General features: G+C 38.6%; 1 protein-coding gene across 2 annotated transcripts in view; it reads right to left on the bottom strand.

Moving 5' to 3' along the window:
• Positions 1 to 26,694, bottom strand: part of LOC135786543 (inositol polyphosphate-5-phosphatase A-like) — a 149,940-nt gene that overhangs the window by 50,029 nt on the left and 73,217 nt on the right. For both annotated transcript variants that reach the window (XM_065296004.1, XM_065296005.1), the window contains exons 7-9: positions 17,161 to 17,213; positions 14,180 to 14,299; positions 8,451 to 8,535 (exon numbers count right to left, since the gene is read on the bottom strand). In XM_065296004.1, the coding sequence (XP_065152076.1) occupies positions 8,451 to 8,535; positions 14,180 to 14,299; positions 17,161 to 17,213 (258 nt within the window). The remainder of the gene's footprint in view (positions 1 to 8,450; positions 8,536 to 14,179; positions 14,300 to 17,160; positions 17,214 to 26,694) is intronic.

The following is a 26,694-nucleotide window of genomic DNA, read 5'->3' as shown; positions in this document are numbered from 1 at the left end:
ACATTTAACTAATGTGCAATGTTAAATTGAACCTTTAGCTGCAAACCCCATGCAAGCTTTTTTGACAAAAAGCTCCACTTCTTTGGAAAAGACACTGCAAGTTGCAAAATCACTAAAGATATAACTAGAAACCTGCAAATTACTCAGAATTATTCAAATTAAGTCTGAATGTTAACTGAAGAAACTGTGGCACACGTTAGGGGGCGCTGTGATGCATGTGGCTGCCAGATTCGTGTTGTATTCAGGTATTCACAAGTTTAAATCTGATGCACGGTTCTTTACAAACCCCCCCCCCCATCTCTATCCAGTCACTCTTCACTGTCCTTTAACCAGGTAAAACAACATCTCGATTCATTAGAAAGAAAATGCAATGGTGAGCGAAAGTGTTTTTATTAGTTATTTATGCATAGTTTATTCATTCTAAGTGAAGAGCAATGAAATACACCGAGTACCCAACTGATGCCCCTCGCGATCTCTCTGCACCCCTCCCGTTGAGAACCACTGATCTATGGCATCACTTTTATTTTAAAGAGTACACTGCACCAGTATGTTACTGGGTTTATAATGTCGCTGTGAGGTTGAAGAGCCAAACCTAACTTTACACAAACCTGTAATGTTTTACTAAATCATTTCCACTCCTGCACTACAAAAATGACTTTCTTACTTAGTATTTTTCTCTTGTTGTCAGTAGATGTCTGATGTCCTAAAACCACAATATTACTATGGTATTTCCTTACTATAGTACAGATCGTTCAGATTTAACAGTCTCTCAGATAGACAGATGTTGGACCACTCTTATTCTCTGTCGAGTCCACGACATGAAGCAGTCGCTGCTGGGCTCCTCAGAGAAACGACCATCGCAGATAAATCACAGGAGGAATTAAAGGACGAGAGGCCATGAATTCTCAATGTGCCACTTAATGACTCTCTTAAATATGATGGGCGAGCGGCAGCACGATGGAGAACGAGAGACGGCTGTTTAATGTCAGTCAGTCAGAGCTGAAATACCACAGTCCATGTCAGCGATACACAGACAGCAGGGATTAGAAAACATCACAGCGGCCGATCAAAACGCTTTCCTAAGATTGATGCAGAGAGAAATCTAGATGACAGAAAACTACGAAAGATTCACCAAAAGCATTTTGGAGTTTTTGCTACATAAAAAGACACATAAATACTTTAAAAGCATCTTTGAAACTCACCAATAGTTTTATCAAAAGAAAAGTTTGATATTTTTCTCATATATTTATATGTTTTACTGAATCAAAGATGGTAGTGGTCTGAATTTAGGTAATAGCCCTCTCCCATCATCCTTTGAAAGTGTATCGTACTTTACTAATTCTAACTGACCACCTGTACTAGAGAGCTGCACGATATTCAGCAAATATGCAATTCTACTGTTGAATGTTGCTGTAACGATATCTTTCGCGGTATGTTATTTTCCTAGGCAAATCCTAGTTTTATTAGCATTTTTTATCATTTAGTTTATCATACTGAATTAAACAGGTAATACATATTCTTCTGGTAATTAAATCTAATTCAGACTAAAAAAACTATTTTAGACGTACCGTTCTTTTTAGGCACAAGTTCATTGTGGTTGTTTTTACTTGCTCGTCTCTACACTGCCAAAAATGATTTTCAAGAAAAAAATTCTTTGTATTTTGGTCTTGTTTTCAGTAAAAATATCGAAAAATTCTTAAATTAAGATGCTTCTTCTTGATAAACAGAACGACCCAAGAAAATAAGTCTTTTTAGACCAAAAACATCAAATTTAAGTGATTTTGTGCATAAAACAAGCAAAAAAAACTGCCAATGGAGTAAGCAAATTTTTCTTGATTTTTTCTTGAATTTAGTGTTTAAGAAAAATTTTCAAGATTTTTTTTGCTTGCCCCATTGGCAGATTTTTTTTGCTTGTTAGCAATTTAAGCATTAGTGGTTGGGTGAGGAATAAAACATTGCGTCAGAGAGATGAAGAAACAGTCCAGCACAGACCTCTAGTGTAGCAGGAGAAAGAAGTGAAAACACGAAAAGGAGTTTAATTTATATGGACTCTAAATGAGCCAAGTGGACTGGATTTAAGGAACAGCAGCGTGGAAGTTAAGGTTGTAGCTAAAATGCGGAGCAGATTTTAATTTTTTAGGGCGTTCCTCTGATGGAATGGATTTGACTGACAGACATACGAGATAAATTAGAGAACAAGTGAGTGGGTCCAATATCATTGGTTTTAAAAAAGTGGGTGAGACTTGTACCACACACATATAATGTTTCTGACGCCCATGGTTTTAATACATCACTAAATTCAAAGGACAAGTAAGAAAAACTGAACAAAACTATTTGCAAGATACATTGCAGGAGTGTCACCATCTCATCATCATGTTGATTTACTTAGGGTTAATTAATAAACTGTTCACATACATCAAAACCAGTGAACAAGATTACATAACTGTGTCATATATCTATCTGGACGCAGGTCAAAGAAAACACACCAGCAGATTCAGACAGAGACATGCAGCTGTTGTGCGTTTGTTGAATAAATGCTCGACAACACAAGAACACTTGAGTATCGTACACAAGGAAACACTAGAAAACTCTCCACACGAGGGGCAGATGCGTGATATCTGAAGCTCAGAGTCTGTGATGTCTGTGCCAGTCGGACCCCTCGCGCCCGGCTCCAGAGACGATGAGCTCGGGCCTTACGGAGCGCGCTCAAACGATCTGTTGTTAATGAGGCTGTGAGAGGAACAGCCTGTGGCTTTTCTTCATTCTCTCACTGTTTTAATTAGGCCGATTAAAGGCTTCGCTCGCTCGCTCACGATGTGTCACGCTCTTTGTTAAAGCATTTAAACTTAAGAGAGGAACAGACAAACAATGCCAGTGTTTGTCCATCTGATGAAACCTTCAGAGAGATCATGTGGGTTTATTTGGAGAAAAACACTGACCTATGATGATGATTACTGTTGTAAATAAATGAACACATCACTACGTAACTCTTCCTTATGAACTACAACACAAAACAAAGGCAATGGACACCAATAAACAGCACAAAACACCACTAGACCAAGGGAAACAATAACTACACTGCAAAACATTTATTTCTTACTTAATCTTTTTGACTTGTTTTCAGTACAAATATATAAACATTTCTTAAATCAAGCTGCATTTTCTTCAGAAGCAAAATGACCAAAGAAAATCCTCCGCAATACCTTTAAATCTATAAGTTTTACTGTGATTTGAAGGTATGGATGAGGTGAATTTGCTTTTGAACCTTAAAAAAATCTTTAATTTGATTTTATCTTTCACTAATATGAAACATACATTTGCATAAAGCATCCATTTTTGTCCATGCCCATGTTGATTAGAGCATTAAAAATGTAAACTCTTAAATATAGAACAGATAAATGTGGATTAAGTTGCAATTAATCGCAAATTAACTCATAACAATCATGCGATTAATCTAGATTAAATATTTTGTTCGACTTACATTCCTAATTTGTACTGAAAACAAGACAAAGAAACTAAGTAAGAAAGTCATTTTTGGCAGTGCATCTACAATAACCATGAGCTCCCATCTCATCATCAGTTCAGTAGAAAATCATCCTTCATCAATACTTTATAGAAGTCAAAAAAGCACAGATAAAGCATGGGCTGTAGTGTGCAGTAATATCTAGTGTCTAATACTCAGTGTGTAGTGTGCAGTGTGTATTACACAACGTGTAGTGTACTTGTGAGTACTGCTTTGTTCTGATGGTGTTGGATTGAGATCAGGTGTTTGTAATGTTTGCAAGTGTACATCTGTGTGTGTGTGTGTGTGTGTGTGTGTGTGTGTGTGTGTGTGTGTGTGTTTTCATGGTTGGTTTGACAGGGTCACTGTCTGTCCCATGAAACACAGAGCCATTGACTAATGGATGGATGTGTCCCAAAATTAATTAGCCTGACTAATGTAGTGTGTGTTTAATGCCTCTGTCGCCTTTGATTTATGATGGGCCAAATGCACAAACACTGTGTGTACCAAATGAAGCCTTATTCTGAAGGAATGAATTAACACAACACTTACAGGTCTCTAACCAAAACCAACCATGTGTGTACACAACAATCACACAAGCTGGCGCGCATCTACACAAACACAACACACGCGGATATTGTCTTCTGTCTATCATATGCTCATAGATTCAGGAGAACGTTTCACTTCTTATGTGTTTTATGAATAAGTTAATCAGTGTATCAATTTTTCTAATAATTCTGGGTAATAAACAAACTTCTATAATCCTCAATAATGTTTGTGCTATCAGGAAAAAATCTTTTTCTAATCAATCAAATTTACGATTCTTGGCAGGTCAAATCCTAAACATCATATTTTACAAGCATGGAGCAGACTAGCATTTATATGACAAGACCAAAAAACATTCAGAACAACTGAAACCTAAAACTGTAACATCATCAGAAAATAGAAACATCTGCTTGAAATAATTTTATAGACTTTCACTGATTTAATATCTCCTTACATCTGCATTAGTTTAGATTTAAAAACAAAAATCATTTGACTGATTTATAAGACTTATATTTAGTTATGTCCTTACAATCTGGAGCTTTCACTTATTGAAGACATTTGACCTTCACAAGTACTACAGACAAACCTGAGAGATCGTAAGACGTGTTTCAAGAGGAAAACGATTGTGTACTCATTTATTCTCTGCAATTATTTCACAAAAACAAACCCAATTGACATCTGGCATCAATTAAAAAGCTCTTCAAATGTTGAAAAATGATATTTTTATGACCCTGTCGCTCCTCATTAATGAGCAGTTTACATCTCTCGTTTACAGCGAGGGCTCGTCGTGGGCCCACCTTTAATTTCATGCTGCTCGGCCCTCAGACAGACAGAGGACAAAGAACAAGAGATTGATGTTTGCGTGTGCCGCCCCGTGCAGTTCCCAGCGCTGCAGACAGGGGGCGAGAGCGAGCGTCCACCGGATACACTTCAATTAAAAACAGCACAAGTTATGTCACGAGCTCAGTAGATCAAGTCAGTAATTAACCCCCCTGTCAGCCCCTATCAATCCTGAAATTGGAAAGCCGCACGAGAGCACGCCATTTTCCCAGAAAATAAATTTACATTCTATTAACTTTAATTAGGAGGGATTTTAAATATACTCCAGTCCAGGCACATGATCGTGGCTCTGTCACTACAAAAACTGATTCACTACCGGCAGAGCCCTGAGGTCCTGTGCCATCCCAGCATGCACCACAGTGGGGTTACACAGAGCTCATGGCACACAGGTGATCACCTCTCATATCTCACACAGACAGAAGATTTCATCATATTCTGATATTACTGAACTAAATAAAAGACATGAAAATATTAATATAAGTTAAAGCACAAATCACACCTACAGTGGTTATACAAAAGGAGAAGGAATATCTCTAACTTTTACACCCTCGATTTGATCCTTTTGTATTACTATTGAAATACTTTACTGTGGTAAATATAAAGAGCTTAGAGAAAAACACTTTGACAAAATCTCAAAGCTCATAGCAGAGTTTCATAGCTCTTCAGATTCAGATGAAATGAAGATGTTACTGGGGGAAGACAGACACCCATCAGTTGCTGCTAAACTCATTTATCAGTTACACACCATCAGAAATAATCCACAGCCCTGATCTTGTACAGTATTTTTATTTTACCTCTCATCTGCCTCCATAAATGTACATTTGTATACTTCATATGTTTATATTTCAAAGTCTACTTTATATTGTAAATATCCTCTGATTCTATTTTATTTTATTTTGCAGTAGTACTTCATCCATCACCCAGCACCTTAACTTAATTGCACCTTAATGTTTGTTAATATTGTGTTATTGTATGTTTCTTGGTTTATGTATAATGCTTTGGCAATATTGTAAGTGACACAATCATGCCAATAAAGTTCTTTAAATTGAAAATTGAAATTGAAATTGAATTGAGAGAGAGAGAGAGAGAGAGAGAGAGAGAGAGACCAAAAGTAAGCAAACTCCTCAGCAACCACCAAGGTCTTTTTACTTTCAACGTGGGCCACACTTTCTTTCGTTTCACAAACGCATGACTATATTAACAGTGAGTATATTCAGCTTCATTAGACATTAATGAAATAAATGAGTGTGAATTAGTGTGACAGTGTCCATGTGTGTGTAAATCAATCTCCAGTTAAACTACAACACAAATCAATACAACATCAACTCAGCTGAGCTAAGACCAACACTAATTGTGTGCCTGACATTAATCAACAATCAAGTGTTCAACTAAATTCTCACAACCACGCACACACACAGAAAGAGACAGACACACAGACATGCACAGACAGACATACAGTCACCCACACACCCACGGACGGAAGGACGGACAGACAGACAAATAGACAGACACACAGACACGCGCACACACACGCAAGCACGCACGCACACACACACACACACACACACACAGACAAACAGACACAAACACACAACCACGCGTGCGCACACACACACACACACACACACACACACACACGCACGCACACACACACGCACGCACAGACAAACAGACACAAACACACAACCACACACACACACACACACACACACACACACACACACACACACACACACACACACACACACATTAAGAGATTGATATAACATCATGTAAATGAGTCCATGAGAGGTTTAAAAATAAACGGCCTATTAAACCAAATAAACTTTTATTTCCATTCTGCTGCTATTTCACAGATGAATTATTTATTAAAGTAAACACATTAAACTCACAGAACAACAGAGATGTTAGATGGTCAGAAAAACTCTCCAATCTCCAATAGATCTCCAATCATGCAATATTACAAACCTCTTATATTTGATGCTGAGCATTGACATAATAATGACTTACCTTTGTCCTCATTTATAAACTCATTTATATGTAAAGCCTTTTCATACATTTATTTTAAATCAAAAATCACTAATAACTTTATCTCTTTAGGAGACTTTAGTTTACAATTCAATAACTTGTATGCATAACTTTCACATGCTGAGTTTTTGGTCATTGGTAATTTTTGGAAATACTAATTATATTTGCTGGTTTTATTATGAACACCTCTGCTATATCAAATTAAAAGTAATCATTTGAATACTTTGCAACAATCTGAGAATCCCAAAGCCTGCAGTGAGTTCAGTTTAAGAGTTTAATGAGGCTGAATGAAGCTCAGGTTGATCTGTAAAGAGTGGAGACTTATGCCCGCCCACAGGACCTTAGTGAGAACAATGAGCTGCTACACAGAGTGGGTCGGTTCTGTGTGGTTCTGCAGAGGTCCTTTACAGCCCTCAGATATACGACTCATTAGGGTCCTGAGGGACCCCGGGGCCCAGCTGTGTTTGCTGACCGGCCCTTGGTGTGTATTGTTATGTGATGGAGGCTTTTCTCACACTCATTGTGTGCTAATAGAGGCTTTATTAAAACACAACACAGCACATAAGGAGCATTTAGCAGATCTGTGAGGAGGGGAAATCTAGATGAAGTCTCAAGGGTCTTATGTATGAGTCTGGACTATACACACTAATCTATAGTGATTTTTAGAAGAAACAGGTTATACTATTATACTTCTATATAGTGTTGCAAGCTGAATCATCATCTCATTAATAAATAATGATCATTTGCATAAGGCTGCATAACGATTAATCATACCTAACCGATATTATGCAACGTTTTTTCATGTACTATGGATTTGATCAGTAGGAAGTCCTTATCAATCTGAAATCACTGTTAGTTTAAGTCGTTTACACTAATACTTGTTAATGATAATCATTTTAAATATTCTTTATTATCATGAAAATACCTGTAAATGTTTGAAGAACAGCGATATTAATATGCTTATACATTTCCTGGAGCTGCGTGTGTAATGGTTCTTCTTCTGCGGTGCATATTGAGTTTCTGCACGTGAGCGCCCTCTGGCTTTTGGATGTAGCAACATTTCACCGTAATTCATTGAGAAGCATATATAGCCGATTTATTGGTTCATCCCTAAATTAAAGTTTGTTTTTGCATAATATACATGTGTGAACTGTGTGTTATTATTTTGTATATATAAAAAAACATGCATGTATGTCATTAAGAAACATTTACACACCCACACACACTATATATATATATTTAGATTTTGATATATTTTGTATTATATGTAAACAAATAAAATATACATAAATAAAACTAATTATGCAAACACAAACTTTTATTTTGTATGCAATTAATCTTTTGACCACCCTAATATTATGTATAAATATGTAACCAATAAATATTTTGGCTTGTATAATAGGTTGTACAGGTTTCTACAAATAGATGACATTTGCCTACAGGACACAGTACACATACTGCATACTTTCTCAATAGTACAAATTGTATGGTTGTAATTTCACACACAGGCCGTATGTGTCTGCGTTTTACTCACCTCAATTACCCGCTTGGAGTCCAACCTGAAGTTAAAGTCACCAAAGATGAAATATGGCAGTCTTTCAAACCGCTGATCTGAGATCCTACAAAGAGAAATAAAGAAGCTGTCAGTCAAACATCTCTCTGTAGAAGAGCTCCACCTGCTGTCTCCTCTTTCACGCTGTGTGTTTGTGTGTGTGTGTGTGTGTGTGTGTGTGTGTGTGTGTGTGTGTGTGTGTGTGTGTGTGTGTGTGTGTGTGTGTGTGTGTGTGTGTGTGTGTGTGTGTGTGTGTGTGTGTGTGTGTGTGTGTGTGTGTGTGTGTGTGTGTGTGTGTGTGTGTGTGTGTGTGTGTGTGTGTGTGTGTGTGTGTGTGTGTGTGTGTGTGTGTGTGTGTGTGTGTGTGTGTGTGTGTGTGTGTGTGTGTGTGTGTGTGTGTGTGTGTGTGTGTTTAAAACTACACACTTTCTGTGACAACATAAGACTGTCCTATATAATAAAGCTTTAAGTACATTTATAGTAAGTGTCTTATTACTCAAGTACATCTCAGTTTTCTTCACAAGTGTGTGTGTGTAGTTTACGATTCATGAAGTCCAGACCTCAAGAGTCACAGACCTGCGGCTTTCAGCAATCTCCTCTCTCCACCCGATTAAAAAATGCACCTTAAATGAGGGATAATTAACTCAGCACAGCAAATAATTAACTTGAGTGAGATGAAGCTTTATCTAAACTGTATGTGTGTTGGATTAATGGAGAGAGAAGGAAAGCCGGCTAATCACTGGGATAAATCTCCGCTCTTTCCTAACACCTAATAACAATGTATTTATGGCCCTGTAAAAGAGTTCCTCTCTGCCTGTGGCCCGCTCTCATAAAACACACACTTACACATCTCATCTGCATTCACGCTCACAACAGTTTTGCTGTTTCTTCTGTGACACTTTAGTCTAATACAATCATATTAAATCACACAGTTTTCTGACAGATATACTGATATAACAAATGCATGTCAATAGATTATAGTTGTCCAACATTAAATAAATGAAGGGTGCATGCCTTCTGTTACAAAGATATTCTTTCAAAGGAATGTTTGGATATAGATAAAGTTGTACAGAAATGTTTCTTCTTGATCACAAACAACACAGTGCACACTTTCATCACATTTTACATTAGTAATTTTCATAATAAAACGTTCTGTTTAAAGATCATCTACTCTTGTTATCTGTCATCTCTGTACTTCTCTGAGCAGTTCATTAGAAACAACCACCAGAGCCGTGGTATAAGTGTAATAATTGAATCTGGTTCTTTAAACTACGTAAGGAATAATTAACAATGGGCTGTTGAATTATTGTAAAGTAATGCACACTGAAGGTGGTAATGCGGCACGACGTGAAGTGGAGTTACACCGCAGGTGTGCATTATTTTACAATAAATCAGAGGACCAGAGTCAATTATTCCTCTTATACCACAGTTACCACAAACATTGCTCTGGTGGTTATTGTAAGACATTTTACAACTTAGGTGTGTTTATAGAAAAATAATCAACATCTGTGAAACATTTCTAAACCAATCAGAATAAAGCTTTCAACAGCCCTATGATAAAATGGTGAAAATAATGCACACTTGCTTTGTAACTCCGCTTAGCCAACTTAGGTGGACATTATTTTAGAAAAATTTAATGAACCGTTGTCAATTTTTCTTTGTGGAAATGTCAGCAAACTACAACACTGTTATAAATGTTAGTGAATAAGAGTTTTTCTATGCAGTATTCTTTGTCATTTATTTTCATCAAACATATGCTGAGGTAACTAGTTGAAGCTGTTTTCATGACTTCTCTTCATATTAAAAGTGTATGTGATTCATCAGAAAGCTTTTTCCTATAGACACAAAGACAGACACAACAACTGACTGACAGCTGACATGAGCCCCAGACTAAAAAGAGAGATAGAGATAGAGAGAGATGTCCTCAGTTCATACTTACTGTATATTCACATCTCTCTCTCTCTATGGGTAAGGGGCGAGTCTCTCAGTAACAGGCATGTCTAATGCAAAGACCCATCAGGTTTTGTCCTCAGACTGGAGTCATAAGGTTTGGGTCAGAAGGTAACGTTGTGTTTACACATTGGCTTCCTAATTCTGTGGTGCTGACCTGCTGATGTGAGGGTCTGACTTTTACCCCTCGGCCCCTGGGGGCCCACAGAAGTCACACATTAAGCACAGTACTATGGGTGTGAATGGACTGTGAGGTGGGAGGTCTGTGAATCTGCACCAGTGACACATAAACTACATCAACACACTTCATTTACACAATAACAACACACACACAGACTGTAATAAACCTCTTTTTGTGTGCCTTTGTGTGCATGTGTGTGTGTGTGTTTGTGCATGACTTTGTGCATGCATGTGTGTTTGTGTGTGCATGCATGTCTATCTGTGTGTGTGTGTGTGTGTGTGTGTGTGTGTGTGTGTGTGTGTGTGTGTGTGTTTGTTTGTGTGTGCATGCTTGTCTATCTGTGTGTGTGTGTGTGTACATGTGTATGATTATGTGTGTCTGCGTGAGTTTGTGCATGTCTGCATGTGTGTTGGTGCATGCATGCATGTTTATCTGTGTGTGTCTAAGTGAGTGTGTGTGTGTGTGTGTGTGTGTTATTTTGTGTCTGCATGTGTGTTTGTGCGTGCATGCGTGTGTCTGTGTGTGTACATGTGTATGATTGTGTGTGTCTGTGTGAGTTTGTGTGTGTCTGCATGTGTGTTTGTGCATGCATGAATGTGTATCTGTGTGTCTCTGTGTGCATGCATATCTATCTGCGTGTGTGTGTGTGTGTGTGTTTGTCTGTGTGTGTACGTGTGTGTGTGTGTGTGTGGGGTGTAAAGGGGTCTGGCTGACTGATTAACCTTTGACCTCTAGGCCTCCCAGGGTGAGAAGGCAGCTAACAAAGTCAATGCTGATGGACACTAATACCTCCATTCAGTAACACACATCAGCCATCCAGAAAGACACACATGCTGAACATCTACACAGCAGCCATGCCAGGGTCACAGGTTTGATTCCCGGAAAACTACTGATCTACTGATACACTCGAGCTTCTGTTAAACATAGAAAATAAAACGGTCGGGCCTTATATGAAAGAAAGTGAAAATGATTGTGAAGTATGATAACACTACTTGAAATGTGACCGCTGGATTTAACCCATCACACACACAGACGCACACACACACAGCACACACACGCGCACGCACACACACACACACACACACACACACACACGCACACACACGCGCACACGCACACACACACACACGCACACACACACACACACACACACAGCAGTGATGTCAGTCATTCACTGCAGCACCTGGGCAGTAACTAAAGTAAAGATGACTTGATCAAGAGCACCTCAGGCACTACTACACTGCCCACCGGGAGAACTGAATCTTACCAATTATAACATGAGCAGAATATTTCAGTCTGATGATTGCACATAAATGACACTAAAAACAAACAATATACACATTCATTTACATTTAAGTTAGAAAAAAATCATCTCAGTCTCTCTCTCTCTCTCTCTCTCTCTCTCTCTCGGCTGTTGTTCTGGGAAATGTTGGGGAAACACTGGGCTTGGAGGCTCTTTGACTCAGTGTGACAGTTGACGGATGACGGTCCATAAAGTGACAAAGAACAGTTGTGTTGCGCCCGAGCGGCCCGGCGCTTCCCCCTGGGAAACTAATTGGCCTGAATTGTTAACGGCAACATTATTTTTCTGCCAATCACAGCTTCTCAATGCCCCAAAAATGAGCATGAAATGAGCCTTTTGACCAAACAGAAGAGTTAAATGTCCCCAATGTTGATCAAATTAACTTCGGCGGCCTGACAATAGACTATATTTGTGTGAAAATAAAAGCCAAGGACAAAGAGGTCCATTTAGCTCAGATTTCACAGTTGTGATGTAAAACCGCTTCGCCCTGAACCCGAGCACTTTTTCTGAATGGGAGAGCAAATGGTAACATATCCACATGCACAATGGACAAGACCGACACTCAAGAACCCATCCGTATGGATATCGTGTTGCACTTAAATCAGTTTAAACAAAACAAATGTGCAGAGACGGTCACATTACTAGGTAGATAAACAGTGATGCATATCAAACAGCTAGTCTCTTATGTGAAGTGACCAAAGCTCATGAATAGATTGAGATAGCGTCAGTCCTTCAGGAGCTTTCCCAAGAGCCCTCGAAACGCTCTGGAGATAAAGCGTGTTTAGTTGTTAACAGCTGTACAGATACCAGGAGCTTATCAGACACGATTAACTCTCAGATAAGAACGTAAGCGCGGCCCACACAGAGCTCAGAGACGCGGCAAAGGCTCAAAACATGGTAATAAATGAAGGAGGAACAGCGGCAGGGAAACAGAACAAGTTAGACAAGATAAATTAGGAAAACAGTGAGGTAAGGGTTAGTGTGTATGTGTGTGAGATGGGGGTTAGAAGTTAGAGAGGGAGGGACAATAGCTCTAAAAGTCGGTTCCCAACGAGACGCTGAATAGCAGCACTGTTGGAGGTAACGGCCGAATTCAAAAGACCGTTCAGCCGCATTGTCCTTCCCAATCACACCAGCAGAATAGACTTTACTGGTGGCTGCCAAAAGGTTAGTACGGCCGATGAATAGAGCCCAACATCATTCACTCGCTCCGGCAGAGCTTTGGGGGAAGGTGCCGTGCGTGTCCTTTCTCACTCGAGGGGACGCTCCTGATGTCGGCGGTCCGGATCTGCACCGATTCCTCATAGAAGTGGGCGATTCCGTGTCCCCCCGCCCCTCCCTGGTAACAACCCCACACCGCATGGAATGGCAACCATGCCGAAACTCGCTTCCACCTAAACGTTTATTATCCACCCACCAACCTAACCTGGCCTTCAATGAAAGAAAAGAGGAGGGGGCTCCTCCATTCACACAACCTCCTAAAAACCATTATGAGATCCGTAACACAGATCCGTCACATCCAGGACGATAAGATGGTTAAGTTATAAACCTAAGAGAATATAGTGGAGTACACACTACAAACAGAGGAATGACAATTTTGCATCATACGCCAATCCAAATTGAAAAAAAAAAAAAAAAACATAATGCAGCGCTTGAATGTAAACATAATGTTATCACAACACGGTATAACGTCCTGATGTTCTTGATGTAAACCTGACCTTAATCGCACCCTCGAGACACAAGGACTGAAGAAGACAAAAGGGAGGAGTTTGGGAAACATAATCTGAGGAAAACAAAGTATTTATGGGATGAATATAAATCAAGCTCAAGGTGACAAAAGAGCAGAAAATACAGCTCAAATTCTCAATGTAAGCAACAAGAAAGGTCCTTTTTATACTTCATTATGGCTGTAAATCAAGGTAAATTATTGCACAATAAAAATTGTAAAAGGTGCCATGTTCCTAAACCACGTCTACTTGACTGTCCATTAAAGCCGGCCCTGCCTCTCATTGGATGAGAAAGCGGAGGGGCGAGTGGAAAAATATGATCTTTGAGACATAAAAGCAGCACATAATTCATGAGACGTCGAATAGTTTGACAACGTATGCCGAGCGTATGCGTGCATTTATTTAAAGTGGATGTGTAGCAAGGTGCCACATGCTTTCAGATTCCATATAGGAAATTGTCACGCGAGTCCAGAGACCACACACGTGCACACACACGCACACACGCAGACACACACACAAACACATAAACACATATACACGCAGTACTTACCGGTCCAGAACAAAGCTGAGTGCTTTCTGTCGTGTGCTTGAGTAAACTGATGGACTTTTCTCCCATGCCACCAAATTGGATGCGTCGTGGAACAGGTGAATATTAATCAGATCAAAGGAACTGAAAACAGAGAAAAATTCAGACAACTTTCATTCATAAATAAATACATGTCAAAAAACAATACAGTTGTGTTGCTGGATGATGATTGGTTAAAAATACAGTGTTTCAGTCGTGTTAAAATACTCAATGCAGTATATTATTGTAGTAAAATGGGATAATCTCAGAAATAAACCCTAACAGTGTGATGAGGATATCAGAGGAGGGTCTTATATCAGACTGAAGGGGTTTATTTCACAATAATAACCTGCTGACTGTGCTTTATCCTGCTTATTACACGGCTATTAACCTCATCAGTAAGTTAAGGAACATTAAATATTGATTTGAAATTGTATTCATTCATTTTTAACAAATGCAGACCTTCCATGATGAAAACTCATTTACTTTCAGTTTTAAGATAAGAGAAGACGTTCAGATGTCACAAACACACTATTTGCTTGAATCATTTGTAAATATAATCTCATATATGTTTTTAAAAGACATATTTAAATGTTAAAATGATTTGCAGCATCTGGGTTACCGTGTGTTATTAGTTTTGAGTGGTAGTTATCTGGGAATAACCAACCTTGGTATGTTGTGACCGGCCAATCAGAATCAAATATTTTAGAGAGCCATCAAATACACAGATCAACTATTAACCTTATTACTATTTACCTTATGAATTTAGTTTACAAATGTTGTGATGTATATTTGAGTATTTTAATTATAATTCATCATGAGTTTCATCCTCTCTGTCACTGTCATGTTATCATATGTTTGAATGAATTAAAGATGAACATATGAATATTAAACAGCTGATGTTAAAATATAAGACAGTATGTGAATATAATATATACAGATTAAAATCTTAACTGCGTGCTGCTGGAGCGATGTGTTTGTAAGGCACTTTGAAGGCACCACTGATTTGACACTTACACCTGCAACACTTAGTTTATGATAAAAAGGTTAAATAAATTGATATTATTAAAGTTACGCAGTAATCGTGTTTAATAATAATGATTATTTGCCCATAATCGAGCTGTGTGATACAGACATCTGTTTCTTTAAGTGATTCCAAAGTATTTTTTCAGAAGTCTTTTAAAATGAATGTAGAGGAATCTATATATAAAGAAATATGTTTTTGTAAATATACTGCAGTCTGTCTCTGACCCTTGACAGTTTACACAACTTCTACAAGTAAAGCACTTCTGTTAGTAGCTGATATTGCGAGCAGTAATCTGTTTAAAAGTGACACAATCTGAGCGCTTTCAGACGAGCAGCAAGCTAAGCCTGTTATACCTCTGTCACCATTTCATTAGCGTTCCCTTGTGTCATCTCTCCGGCAGAGCAACATCACCATTCTGCTCTGAACTCTTTTCTTCTCATGTCATTCTCATATTAAATTAGACTCTCTCTCTCTCTCTCTCTCTCTCTCTCTCTCTCTCTCTGATTCATTCTGCACAGGTTCAATGGCATGTAATGTTTTCTGTCATCTGTCATACAGACCTGCACGGCTAACAAGATTACCTTTAATCTAATCTTGCAATACTAACCGTAGGAACCCTCACTGGACTCACCACAGGCCGATGCAGGAGATAACATCAACTTTAGATGATCAAACCCAACCTGAGGTCTTCTAAGTTATGATCAAGATTTCACCGAGACAGTTTATGAATGAACCTTTGTGGGGTTTGAACTTACAGTCCAAATAATTTCAGGAATAATTTACCCCCAAATTAAATAATAGTCAATTCCTACTTAAAGTCAACTCTGAAACAGTAAATCTGAATCTTTATTCGGTGTGAATCAGTAAAACTAAACCTGTGTTTTCTCTGAATCAGTGAATTTGAATATTTATTCGGTGTGAATCAGTAAAACTAAACCTGTATTTTCTCTGAATCAGTGAATTTGAATCTTTATTCGGTGTGAATCAGTAAAACTAAAGCTGTATTTTCTCTGAATCAGTGAATTTGAATCTTTATTCGGTGTGAATCAGTAAAACTAAACCTGTATTTTCTCTGAATCAGTGACTCTGAATCTTTATGCGGTGTGAATCAGTAAAACTAAACCTGTATTTTCTCTGAATCAGTGACTCTGAATCTTTATTCGGTGTGAATCAGTAAAACTAAACCTGTATTTTCTCTGAATCAGTGAATTTGAATCTTTATTCGGTGTGAATCAGTAAAACTAAACCTGTATTTTCTCTGAATCAGTGACTCTGAATCTTTATTCGGTGTGAATCAGTAAAACTAAACCTGTACTTTCTCTGAATCAGTGAACTTGAATCTTTATTCGGTGTGAATCAGTAAAACTAAACCTGTATTTTCTCTGAATCAGTTACTCTGAATCTTTATTCTGTGTGAATCAGTAAAACTAAACCTGTATTCTCTCTGAATCAGTGACTCTGAATCTTTATTCGGTGTGAATCAGTAAAAATAAACCTGTATTTTCTTCAAATCAGTGAATCTGAATCTTTATTCGGTGTGAATCAGTAAAAATAAACCTGTATTTTCTTCAAATCAGTGAATCTGAATCTTTATTCGGTGTGAATAAGTAAAACTAAACCTGTATTTTCTCTGAATCAGTGAATTTGAATCTTTATTCGGTGTGAATCAGTAAAACTAAACCTGTATTTTCTCTGAATCAGTGAATCTGAATATTTATTCGGTGTGAATCAGTAAAACTAAACCTGTATTCTCTCTGAATCAGTGAATCTGTATTGTCTCTAAATGAGTAAAAATAAATCTGTAATCTCTCTGAATCTGAATGTATATTTGGTGTGAACCAGTGAATCTGAATCTATACTTGGTCTGAATCAGAAAAATGTGACTCTGTATTGTCTCTATTGTAAACCTTTATTACATAACCACAGAAGGGAAACTCACCAATCAGCAAAAGCCCATCGGGTCCTAATGAATCCTTTTCTAGACCACTTGCACTGCAGAAAGAAAAACTTTTGTTATTAAAATGAAGATTTATTATTTGTAAATAATAACATGGAAAGACCAGAACAGTTTGATCCACTGTGATGTCACATGAGAGGAGCACAATATGCTGATATATAATGGCTTCTGAATGATTCTGATCTGAAATAAATGTAATGATGCTCTCATTTATGTGACGGTCAGGGTTGTTTCATGAACTGGAGAGGAGGTGTTAAATATTTCGGTTGCACAATGAACTCTTTTCTTAAGAGATGAGGGAACATTAAATGCCTCGTGATTAAAAAACACATTTGATTTAGACATGACAGAGTCTCTATGTCTATTAATAAACCATCCAATCAGAAGGCTGATCTCAATCGTATCACATGACGCCGGACCACGCTGCCTGTTATTAAATGAGAGACAAATTGATGCAGCAAGCGTCCTGATTACCAGTGCAAAAAAATAAAATAAATAACCTCTCTCTCTAATGGAGAGTTAACTGCAGCGATGAATAAACCAATTACCGGCCGGGTCACATAATTACAAATTGACTAATTTTATTTAAAAACTCTGATGCAAATTAAAGGTCTGCGAGTGATTTGATTGCTCCTCACATCTTTCAGAGCGCATTAGAGTAAGATGAACTGTATCAAATTCAATTACATTTGCATACTGGAATTAATCCATAAACCGCAGCAGGGCCGAATGTACTTCACGAGGTCAATAAGAGTCTGTGTCACTACAGACAAACAAAACACAACACAATGTTGTGTATTTCATCATATTACAGTAACCTCTTCATTGAAACTTACTGGATTAAAAAAATTACTTTCTTATTTAGTATTTTTGTCTTGATTTCAGTACAAATATATCGAAATATTCTTAAATCAAGATGCATTTTCTTCATGAACAAAAAGAACTAAGAAAACAAAAAAAGATAAGAACTTAATTTTCTAATTTTAGTGAACTTGTGCTTTACAATTTTTTTCTTGAATTTGTCATGAATTAAGTGTTTAAGTGAAAACAAAAACATTTTTTCTTACCCCACTGGCAGATTGTTTGTTTATTTTAAGCACAAGTTCACTTAAATTGTATATTTTTTGGTCTAAAAACTAGACTTTTTTCTCATTTTGATATCAAAAACTGCATCTTAATTGAAGAATTTTTAGATATTTGTACTGAAAACAAGACAAAATACTAAGAAAGTCATTTTTTGCAGTGTGGAAGATGAGGCGGTAAATCAACAAATTATCTGATGTGTGTGTTACACTGATAAATAGTAAATTCTGCAATGATTGTCCATGATCTGTGAATAACGACTTACACTTCAATGTGTTTATCACACAAATCTACTGTACCATAAGAATATATCACACACATCATCTCAAAATTAACTCTTTGTTATACGAGAGGGTGAACGTTCTACTAAAATGTCTTGTGTTAAAATAACATAAAGGTATTTAAATTTTGGGTAAGTAACCCTTTAAACCGTCTCTACAGACAAAAATCAAAATATCACCACAGCCAATCTGGTCTCTGTGACCGGTGATGGGGTCACTCTAGCGGACATTAGAAAGGTCACAGCACATGGGAGGTGACAGTGATGAACGGATATCTACACCAAATCTATACGTTCCCATTCACAGAGACGGAGAGAATCATCTAAACATGGACACCGGGGTCTACAGGAACATAATCTCATATCTGAGAGAGGTCGAATCATCCTGTGGACGCCAGGAGTCAGACACGTCACGGGCCGCAGCAAGTGGATGGGAAGGCTTTTCTTGACCTTTCCAACATTGTGCTTGAGAGATCTCATAAATAACAGCTCTCAGCTGCGCCCCCGCAGCCACAGCGAGACACAAACACTGCACGAGTAATAACTAACAAACACTGCCTCTGATTGATGAAGACTCTCCTTCATCCGTCACCGTTCTAGCATCCGGGTCAAATTAAATGAGACATCGTCCACAGCTGACGGCCGGGTGAAGTCAAGCACAGACTACTGGAGGATCTTCTCAGCTTTGATTGGTTTGGAAACATATGAACATTTAAGATATTTATACAGAAGAGCGGATAGCAGCAGTGAACACAGATCATCTTGTTTAAAAGTTTACATCTCTTAATGTAAAGCTGTTGTCTTTTTGAGCATCAGAAGCTACGTTTAGATGCAACCAAATAATCTGTTTGTAATCATAGTGATGGCTCAATCAGATTGAAAAGCCTTCATTTTAACACCTTAATCAATATGACTGAGGTCAATCGGATGCAAATTTAAAGTGGTGGTGTCGTCCAATCTGTGGTCTGATCATCAGGAGAAAAGTATGCATGTAAACGTGTGAATCAGAGTCGGATGCAAAAATACCTTGTGCACATGGGCAGAAGAATTGTGCTGAAGTCTTATATCTACCCCTTATTTACGTATAATCATGCAATGGCAACACACATTATTAAGGTAATGGGGTCACGTTAGGGCTGTCAAAATTGCTCAAAAATGACGTTCGAATATTCTCCCTAAAAAACCCATGAATATTCGAACTATTCGAATATCTGGTTGCCCATTTTTTCAACGACGTTAACGATGTTTAACGACGTTTAACGACGCATTACGTCAATAACAGGACAAATTAATATAAAGAGACATAACTACTTCTATAGGTAGTCTATTTAAGTTTAAACATATTTGACAACGTATATTACATACACAAAACAAGTAAATTAAGAGACATCAAAATGATATGGTACCTCGGTTACATTGCTTGACAAAACTCCCTGATGCCTGCTCCATCCACGACACTGATCGGTCTCATGTCCTTACAAATGAACGAAATTAATTTCTCCGTTATAACCTCTTGTTGTGTTGCAGACAAATAGCTTGTGGCGGGCGATGCAAAGTAAGTGTTAAGACGTGACTGTTTAGCTGGAGTTCCACACATTGTGGTCTCGTACACACTGCAAACTTTCAGGAGTGACAACCGCATTTAAATGTGAAAATATGATGATTGACACGGAGATAACCATAGCAACTGTCTGCCGTCTCACATGCTTATCACTCACAGCTTTGATGAAAATAATTTAACAGCATTATGTTTTGCAATAAACCTCCGTCGTGTCGTTGTGTATTGTACGCATTTGTGAGCTGCGCGCGCTCTTGCAGTGTTGCCAGGTCCTCGTCTTTTTTGTACTCACATACCATTTTAGCGCTTAACCGTTTATGGCTTTTGGCTCATGAAGCGATCAAGTTTTTGGTGTTGTTAAAATGTGAAGGTGCCAGTCCCAATATTTTGATCTTTGAGGTAAAGCGTTTGGATTTATTTTGGTTTATTATTGGATTTTTCTTGTTCGCTGTTTTTCAGTGCAAGATCTGGCAACACTAGTCAGCAAACGCTTGTGCCTCTGTCATTCTCTGTACCGCGCATACAGAAGACTTTTACCCCTTGTAATCAGTGTTGCCAGATTGGGCGGGTTCCCGCCCAATTGGGCGGTTTTGAATTTGATTGTGCGGGTAAAAATTGGCTTGGGCGGGTGTGCAAAAATTGGGCTGGTTTGGGATCAGTTGGGCGGGTTTGAAATGTGCATTTTATAGGCTAATTATTTAACAAAAAACCCAAGTGTGCATGTATTTCATGACGTTACTAAACACACGCCCACTGCATGTGTTTGTGTTGACGCCACGGCGATGATGAGTTTGCGTTTAGCCAATCACAAGTGATAGCAGCCAGCCAGGTCTCTCAGCGGGAAATTAAGATGTTACAGATAGGAGTGGGAGAGTGACCTGGGCCTGAAGCAAATGGATAATGCCTTTTAAATCGGAAAATAGCACTGCAAATTCTGCAACACGGACTCCGGATTGCAACGTATACGTTGCTTGTCATACATCGGGCGTGTCTCAATGCGAATGCTGCAGCCTCCGGAGGTCGCATTTCTAGGCTCCATATACGTCATCAAGACTGTCTTGTTTCAGAATATTAACAGTTATAAAGTTGACTTTTATTCTTAGTTAATAGTAAATTGTTGTAATATGCTTATACCTTGCGAATGTAATGGTCAGTTAACTAAAATAAACCAGGCTTGATGACGTATGCACCCTGCATATGCTACCTCCGCAGGCTGCAGCTGGAGTGAGAAACGGACATCAATTACACGTGTTTGAGCCGTGGATGAATTATCGGAGCATTTCAGGTGAACAGAACCAAATGTTCGGCTGTCATTTAGTCAATTGTGGAACCATGAACTTCAGCCAGACTGTACATAGTTCTGAAAAGTTCAGATTTTCACAGTGTTCTTCAGCTTCCTTGCAAGTTAACGCACAACCAACAACCTATTATTATTGTTCTGCATTTACTGCTTAAGGTAAGCCTATTTACGATCTCTCTTTCACACACACACACCTATTTATCAAGAGTAAAAATCCATTATTAATAATAATATAAATAGATAAAAAACGTTATTAACGAATTTGGTATTTGAATAGTCATAAAACACTTAAATATAAGCTGTAAAAGTGCATTGTGCGTGTGGGCGAGGGAGCATAATGTAGCTGTTGTGAACAAGTTATGTCATTTTGCTAGTGTGGTTCTGTTCTGGTGTCGCTAGCTATAGTATGTTGCATTAATTGTGTAAGTTAAAATAACTAAATGCTAATCAAATTAAACCAAAATGTTGATTTAAATATTTTGGGCGTTTTTTTGTGCGTTTGGGCGGGTTTTGGAACACTTTTGGGCTGGAAACCATCAACTCTATCTGGCAACACTGCTCTGCTACGGTCGACTTTCTTCCATCTTCCATGCAAGACGTGTAAACTTTTAACAGTGACAGACAGTGTGACTACTGTGACCTGTCCCTGAACCAGGCGCATTAGTGCGCCCACTTACAAAGCATACAGCTACGCCTCTACTACCGCGGGCTTTAAAAAAAAAATTTCGAAATTCGTTTTTTTTAACTATTCGAATATATATTCGAATTTAGAATATTTGTTGACAGCCCTAGGTCACGCGCTGTATATCTACAGTGTTCATGTCTTTCATAACATTAGGCTACATAAAGCAATAAAATAGCATTGTGGCTTCAGAAATGTGTTTTCTTTGCCTATATCTTAAAACTTCAGAGGAAGAACTTTCTCCAACTCAACTAATACTTTTTACATTTATCTAAAGATAAATCGTGAACTCAACACGAGATGCTGTACGCTGTGTTGCCAAGTCCTCTGCTTCTTTCGAGTTCAGATTTGGGTTACTTTGAAAGAGTTTTTTTCTGCAGGTTAAAGATGAAAGGATTTTGTTTATGGATGGGCACGAGTACTCGATTGCTGGAGTATGCCATACGAACATAACATCTTGACTGAGAACAGGTGAGAGGACGACACAACACAGCTAATCCCTCAAATGATAGCAAAATACTTAAAGCTGATTAATGTTATGAAGTGCTTGACGTGTTTAAAGGGCTTTTTACACCTGGTCACTTCATGCGTTTTCTCTCTTAGCTATCCGATCATCAAAAGATCAGGTGTAAATGCCCTCTGAAACGTTTTCGAGACGGATTTAAATCAGATCGCTTAAACCACCTCAGGAGGTGGACTGGGACACATTTCAGACGAAACTGAGAAGTGTAAATACATTCGGTTGATGAAACCACATCTTTCCGTGCATAACTCCTCCCAAACGCAAACACGTCACACGGAAGTTAGCCGGCAAAGAGGCAAACAAACAAACGTGACACGCTCATTGATTTATGGAGGAACGGCAGCGGGTTAAAAAGAGCTTTCTAGAACCAATAAAAGAGTCCAATGACGAACTCAAATGACATTAAACAAAGAATTAAAACTTTGAAAGAGAGTTTTGTGAACTCTTTTCCCAGTCATGGATCTGTACGTTAAATCATCGCTCCATCACTCTCCTGCTACTCTGTATTGCGCGCTCCAGCTCATGCCGAGCAAGAAGACGCGCATCCTCTGCCCAACATAAAGTACGACATACAGTAATTGCTGCCTTTTGTTGCATAAATGTCGTCTTAAGTTTTTTAAGTTGGAGTAATGAATAGTGTATTTTAGGGCTGTGACAACGCGTCGACGTAATCGACGACGTTGACGCAAAAAATACGCGTCGATTCGTCAGACGAAAGGAGGCACCGTTGAGTAGTAGCAACGCGAGTGGCTCCAGTCCACGCCGGCTTCACAGCAAGTGTGAGCAGTGCGTAAGCGGCGCATGTTTTTTCAGCGCCCATGTTAACAAGCATGCACCCTGCCGCATGAGGAGCGCGAGCTCGCGGCTCTGTAGCAACAGTGCTGCAATCGTTTTTGCGTGGGTTCTGCTGTGCTGCTCAAGCTCATTTAAAGTGAAAGTGCTTTGTTTATGGTTTGAATGCTCGTGGATTGACGCGAAAGAGTGTCATTTTACCATAAAATCATGAATGTGATGCCAAGTGTGTTTTAAACAGAGCAATTTAACAAAAAGCAATGAAATATGTAAAAACACACTGTTGCCAGAAGACTGCGTTTTCATTCACTCTCTGTACAGCAGTAAATGAGTCCTCATCTATCTTAATAAACTTAAGAGAAAGAGATTTAATAATGTATGTGCTTCTTAAGTCTAATTGTGTTTATATCTGTCATTACATGGACTAGAACAGCACGAAAACAATGTGGATTAAACAAATCAAGTTATAAAAATTACATTGTGTGACCATCAAAAGGCACATTGAAGAGGTTTTGCTCATAAATGCATGCAAAATAAAGTCATTTGAACTTGAGATTTTTATACTGTTACTAAACTGCACAGAATGAGCTGCAAACGCTTTATGAAATGCTACCTCTGACTAAGAATGCATTATTTTGCACTTTTTTTATTTTGAAATTTCAAGAGCAATCAACATATATTGAAATGTTTACATTCAGATATGTAAATCAACATGTATAAATTGCTATTAGTTAATTAATGGGGAGATAATCGATAATCGAATCGAAGTCGAATCGGACTGATAAAATGATTCGTTAGATTAATCGATGCATCGAAAAAAGAATCGCTAGATTAATCGTTTAAAAAATAATCGTTTTTCCCAGCCCTAGTGTATTTCATTTTGCGGGGGAGTAGAAGATCGTATTCATATCCGTTTCGCCAAGACGCATTTATGTGGCCAGATGTAAATGGAACAGTTTTAACAAATCAGATAGCTATCCGATCATAGAAAACACATGAAGTGAAGTGACCAGGTGTAAAAAGGCCCTAAAAACGCGCTGTTATGGTGCACATCCAAAACAAGAGTTAAACTGTTCTGTCTTAGTTTCTTCAAAATGACATTTTATTTGAGTGTTTGTAATAAAAATATTTTCATTTTCACAATGACACAGATGCCCCGCCCCTTTAATTGCCCCGCCCCAAGTTAATCAAGTACTTGTTTTTCAGACCTATGGATTAATCGAAATGAAAATATGACATATACCCAATTTGGTGCTGTCATTGCTGCTAACACTGAAATCAAATCAAACCCAGCGTGACTTTTCTGCTTATATGAAGAATGAAAGGTCCTTCACAGCTTTAGAAGAGATGACAGCTGACAAAATCCATCAGCTCTCTCTTTCACGAGTAAAGCCACTATTGTTTTCTGGATTCTCCTATAAAGCTTTTTAATCAGTAAAGTCCCTTCAGTCGAGCATCACTTACACTCATAACTCACATCAGACAGGAGGGAGGGTGACGGTCATTTGTGTAGGGGTCCTAAAAGAGAGACGGGGATGAGGAGAGGAACTACAGTAGAACATCCCAGATTAAAATTATACTTCTCTTTTTTAAATCTTCTCTTTTAAACAACGCATCCACACTACCTACTATATAAACCCACTGAACCGCTGGGCTGTCAATCAAATGGGGAAGTGCAAGTGATGTCATCGAAATGTGTGGAAGTGCATTGATGATGTCATCAGACGTGAGCAGCTCAAGAAACTTCAATGTGCCAAATTCTATTTATTTATGTAATCCCAACACAGCACAGTCAGAGATGGATAATTAACCTCAGTTAAAAAATAAAAATAAAAACTGTGAAGAGATCTACTAGATTGAGACTTTATGAACTTGCTCATTTTAAACATGATGAAAACTGAACATTTTTATGCCAGAAACTTTCTCTAAAGCTATAAGGGCATAAATGAGACCCCAGAAAGCTCTCAAACGCCGAACGCCTCCTCACACAGCCCCGCGTCTCGTCCCAGCCTCGCCGTTAATAGCGTTCCTTTAGGGAGTTAGATGGATGGCGAATCCGGGCGGTTTCATCTACTAAAAGACAACATAAATCACGGAGCACGGAGCAGGATGAAGCCGGGGTTATCGCCAGCCGGCCCGCCTCATGAGAAACCCGCATTAAAGCATTAGTGAAATTAATTCATCTTTCATAAGAGGTTTGAGCGTATCTGTGATCTACGATAACAACCAATTTCTCACTACTGAGCGAGAGAGAGTGAGAAAGCCCTTGATAGACTACACAAATCTGATGTTTTAAATGGCCTAACATTATGTGGAGTGCTGCTCTCCAGAGCATCAGCTGAGATTCATGAGGCGTTCACCAATTCTGCGTAAATCAACATGTAAACTTTTGCCTTATTCTGTTTCCTTGCCCTCGCGCGTGGTTTGGCGCCGGGTTCGCGTCCGCGTGCCGTTACTCTGAAGGTGCGGCGGTTCTGTAATTACTTTCCGATCGTGTGGAAATGCCTCCTGCGGGAGATAAAGTGAGGTGGGATGTTGCTCGTGAAAGAGGCGGAAAACGGTAGCGGCGCGTGAAAGGCCAGCTTAGTCTCTTTTGCATATATTTACAGGACGGGAGCACCCGAGCGCGGGTAACTGATGGGCGCGGGGATTCCAGCTGACACCGGATCTTTATTAGTATATCAGCCTCAGTCGCACCACCAAACACACACACACGCGCACATGCACACACACTCACACGCGCGCACACACACACACACACACACACACGCACACACACACACAGTATAGGTGTCACAGTGACATCTGGATGAAACACTGTAGAGATCAGATTCCTGAACATCAGACAGCTGGACTCTTTAAATCAACTAAACAAAAGTCGGATTCAATGTAAATAATGCCTAATAAACTAAATAATTACACACCTGAAACTTATTTCTGAAAATTCCCTCTTAAGTCGACTTTAATGACTGGATTTATTCACTTAGAATAGGAAGCTACTAAACTCAATGTATTTGTAGTGTTTTTATCCTAAGTATTGCATCAATTAAAAGCTCTTTAGTAAATAAGCTGTATGCGAGACATAAACGTTATGATGTGTTTCTGTGATGCGTGTAATGGTTTGCTTTTTATATATGGAGAGTTAAAAGTTGTGATATGCAATGAAAAACAAGAACAATAACATTCAGGGTTTCCACTTTAAGCCAAATGTCAAAATTCCTTGACTTTCGCTGAATTTTGATGATCCACGTCTGAGATGCCATGAGCCTGATAATTTACTCTACACCGTGAGTTTATA

Source organism: Paramisgurnus dabryanus, chromosome 20, assembly GCF_030506205.2.
Source record: "Paramisgurnus dabryanus chromosome 20, PD_genome_1.1, whole genome shotgun sequence".
NCBI lineage: Eukaryota > Metazoa > Chordata > Actinopteri > Cypriniformes > Cobitidae > Paramisgurnus > Paramisgurnus dabryanus.
This window is presented reverse-complemented; position numbering and strand designations above follow the sequence as displayed.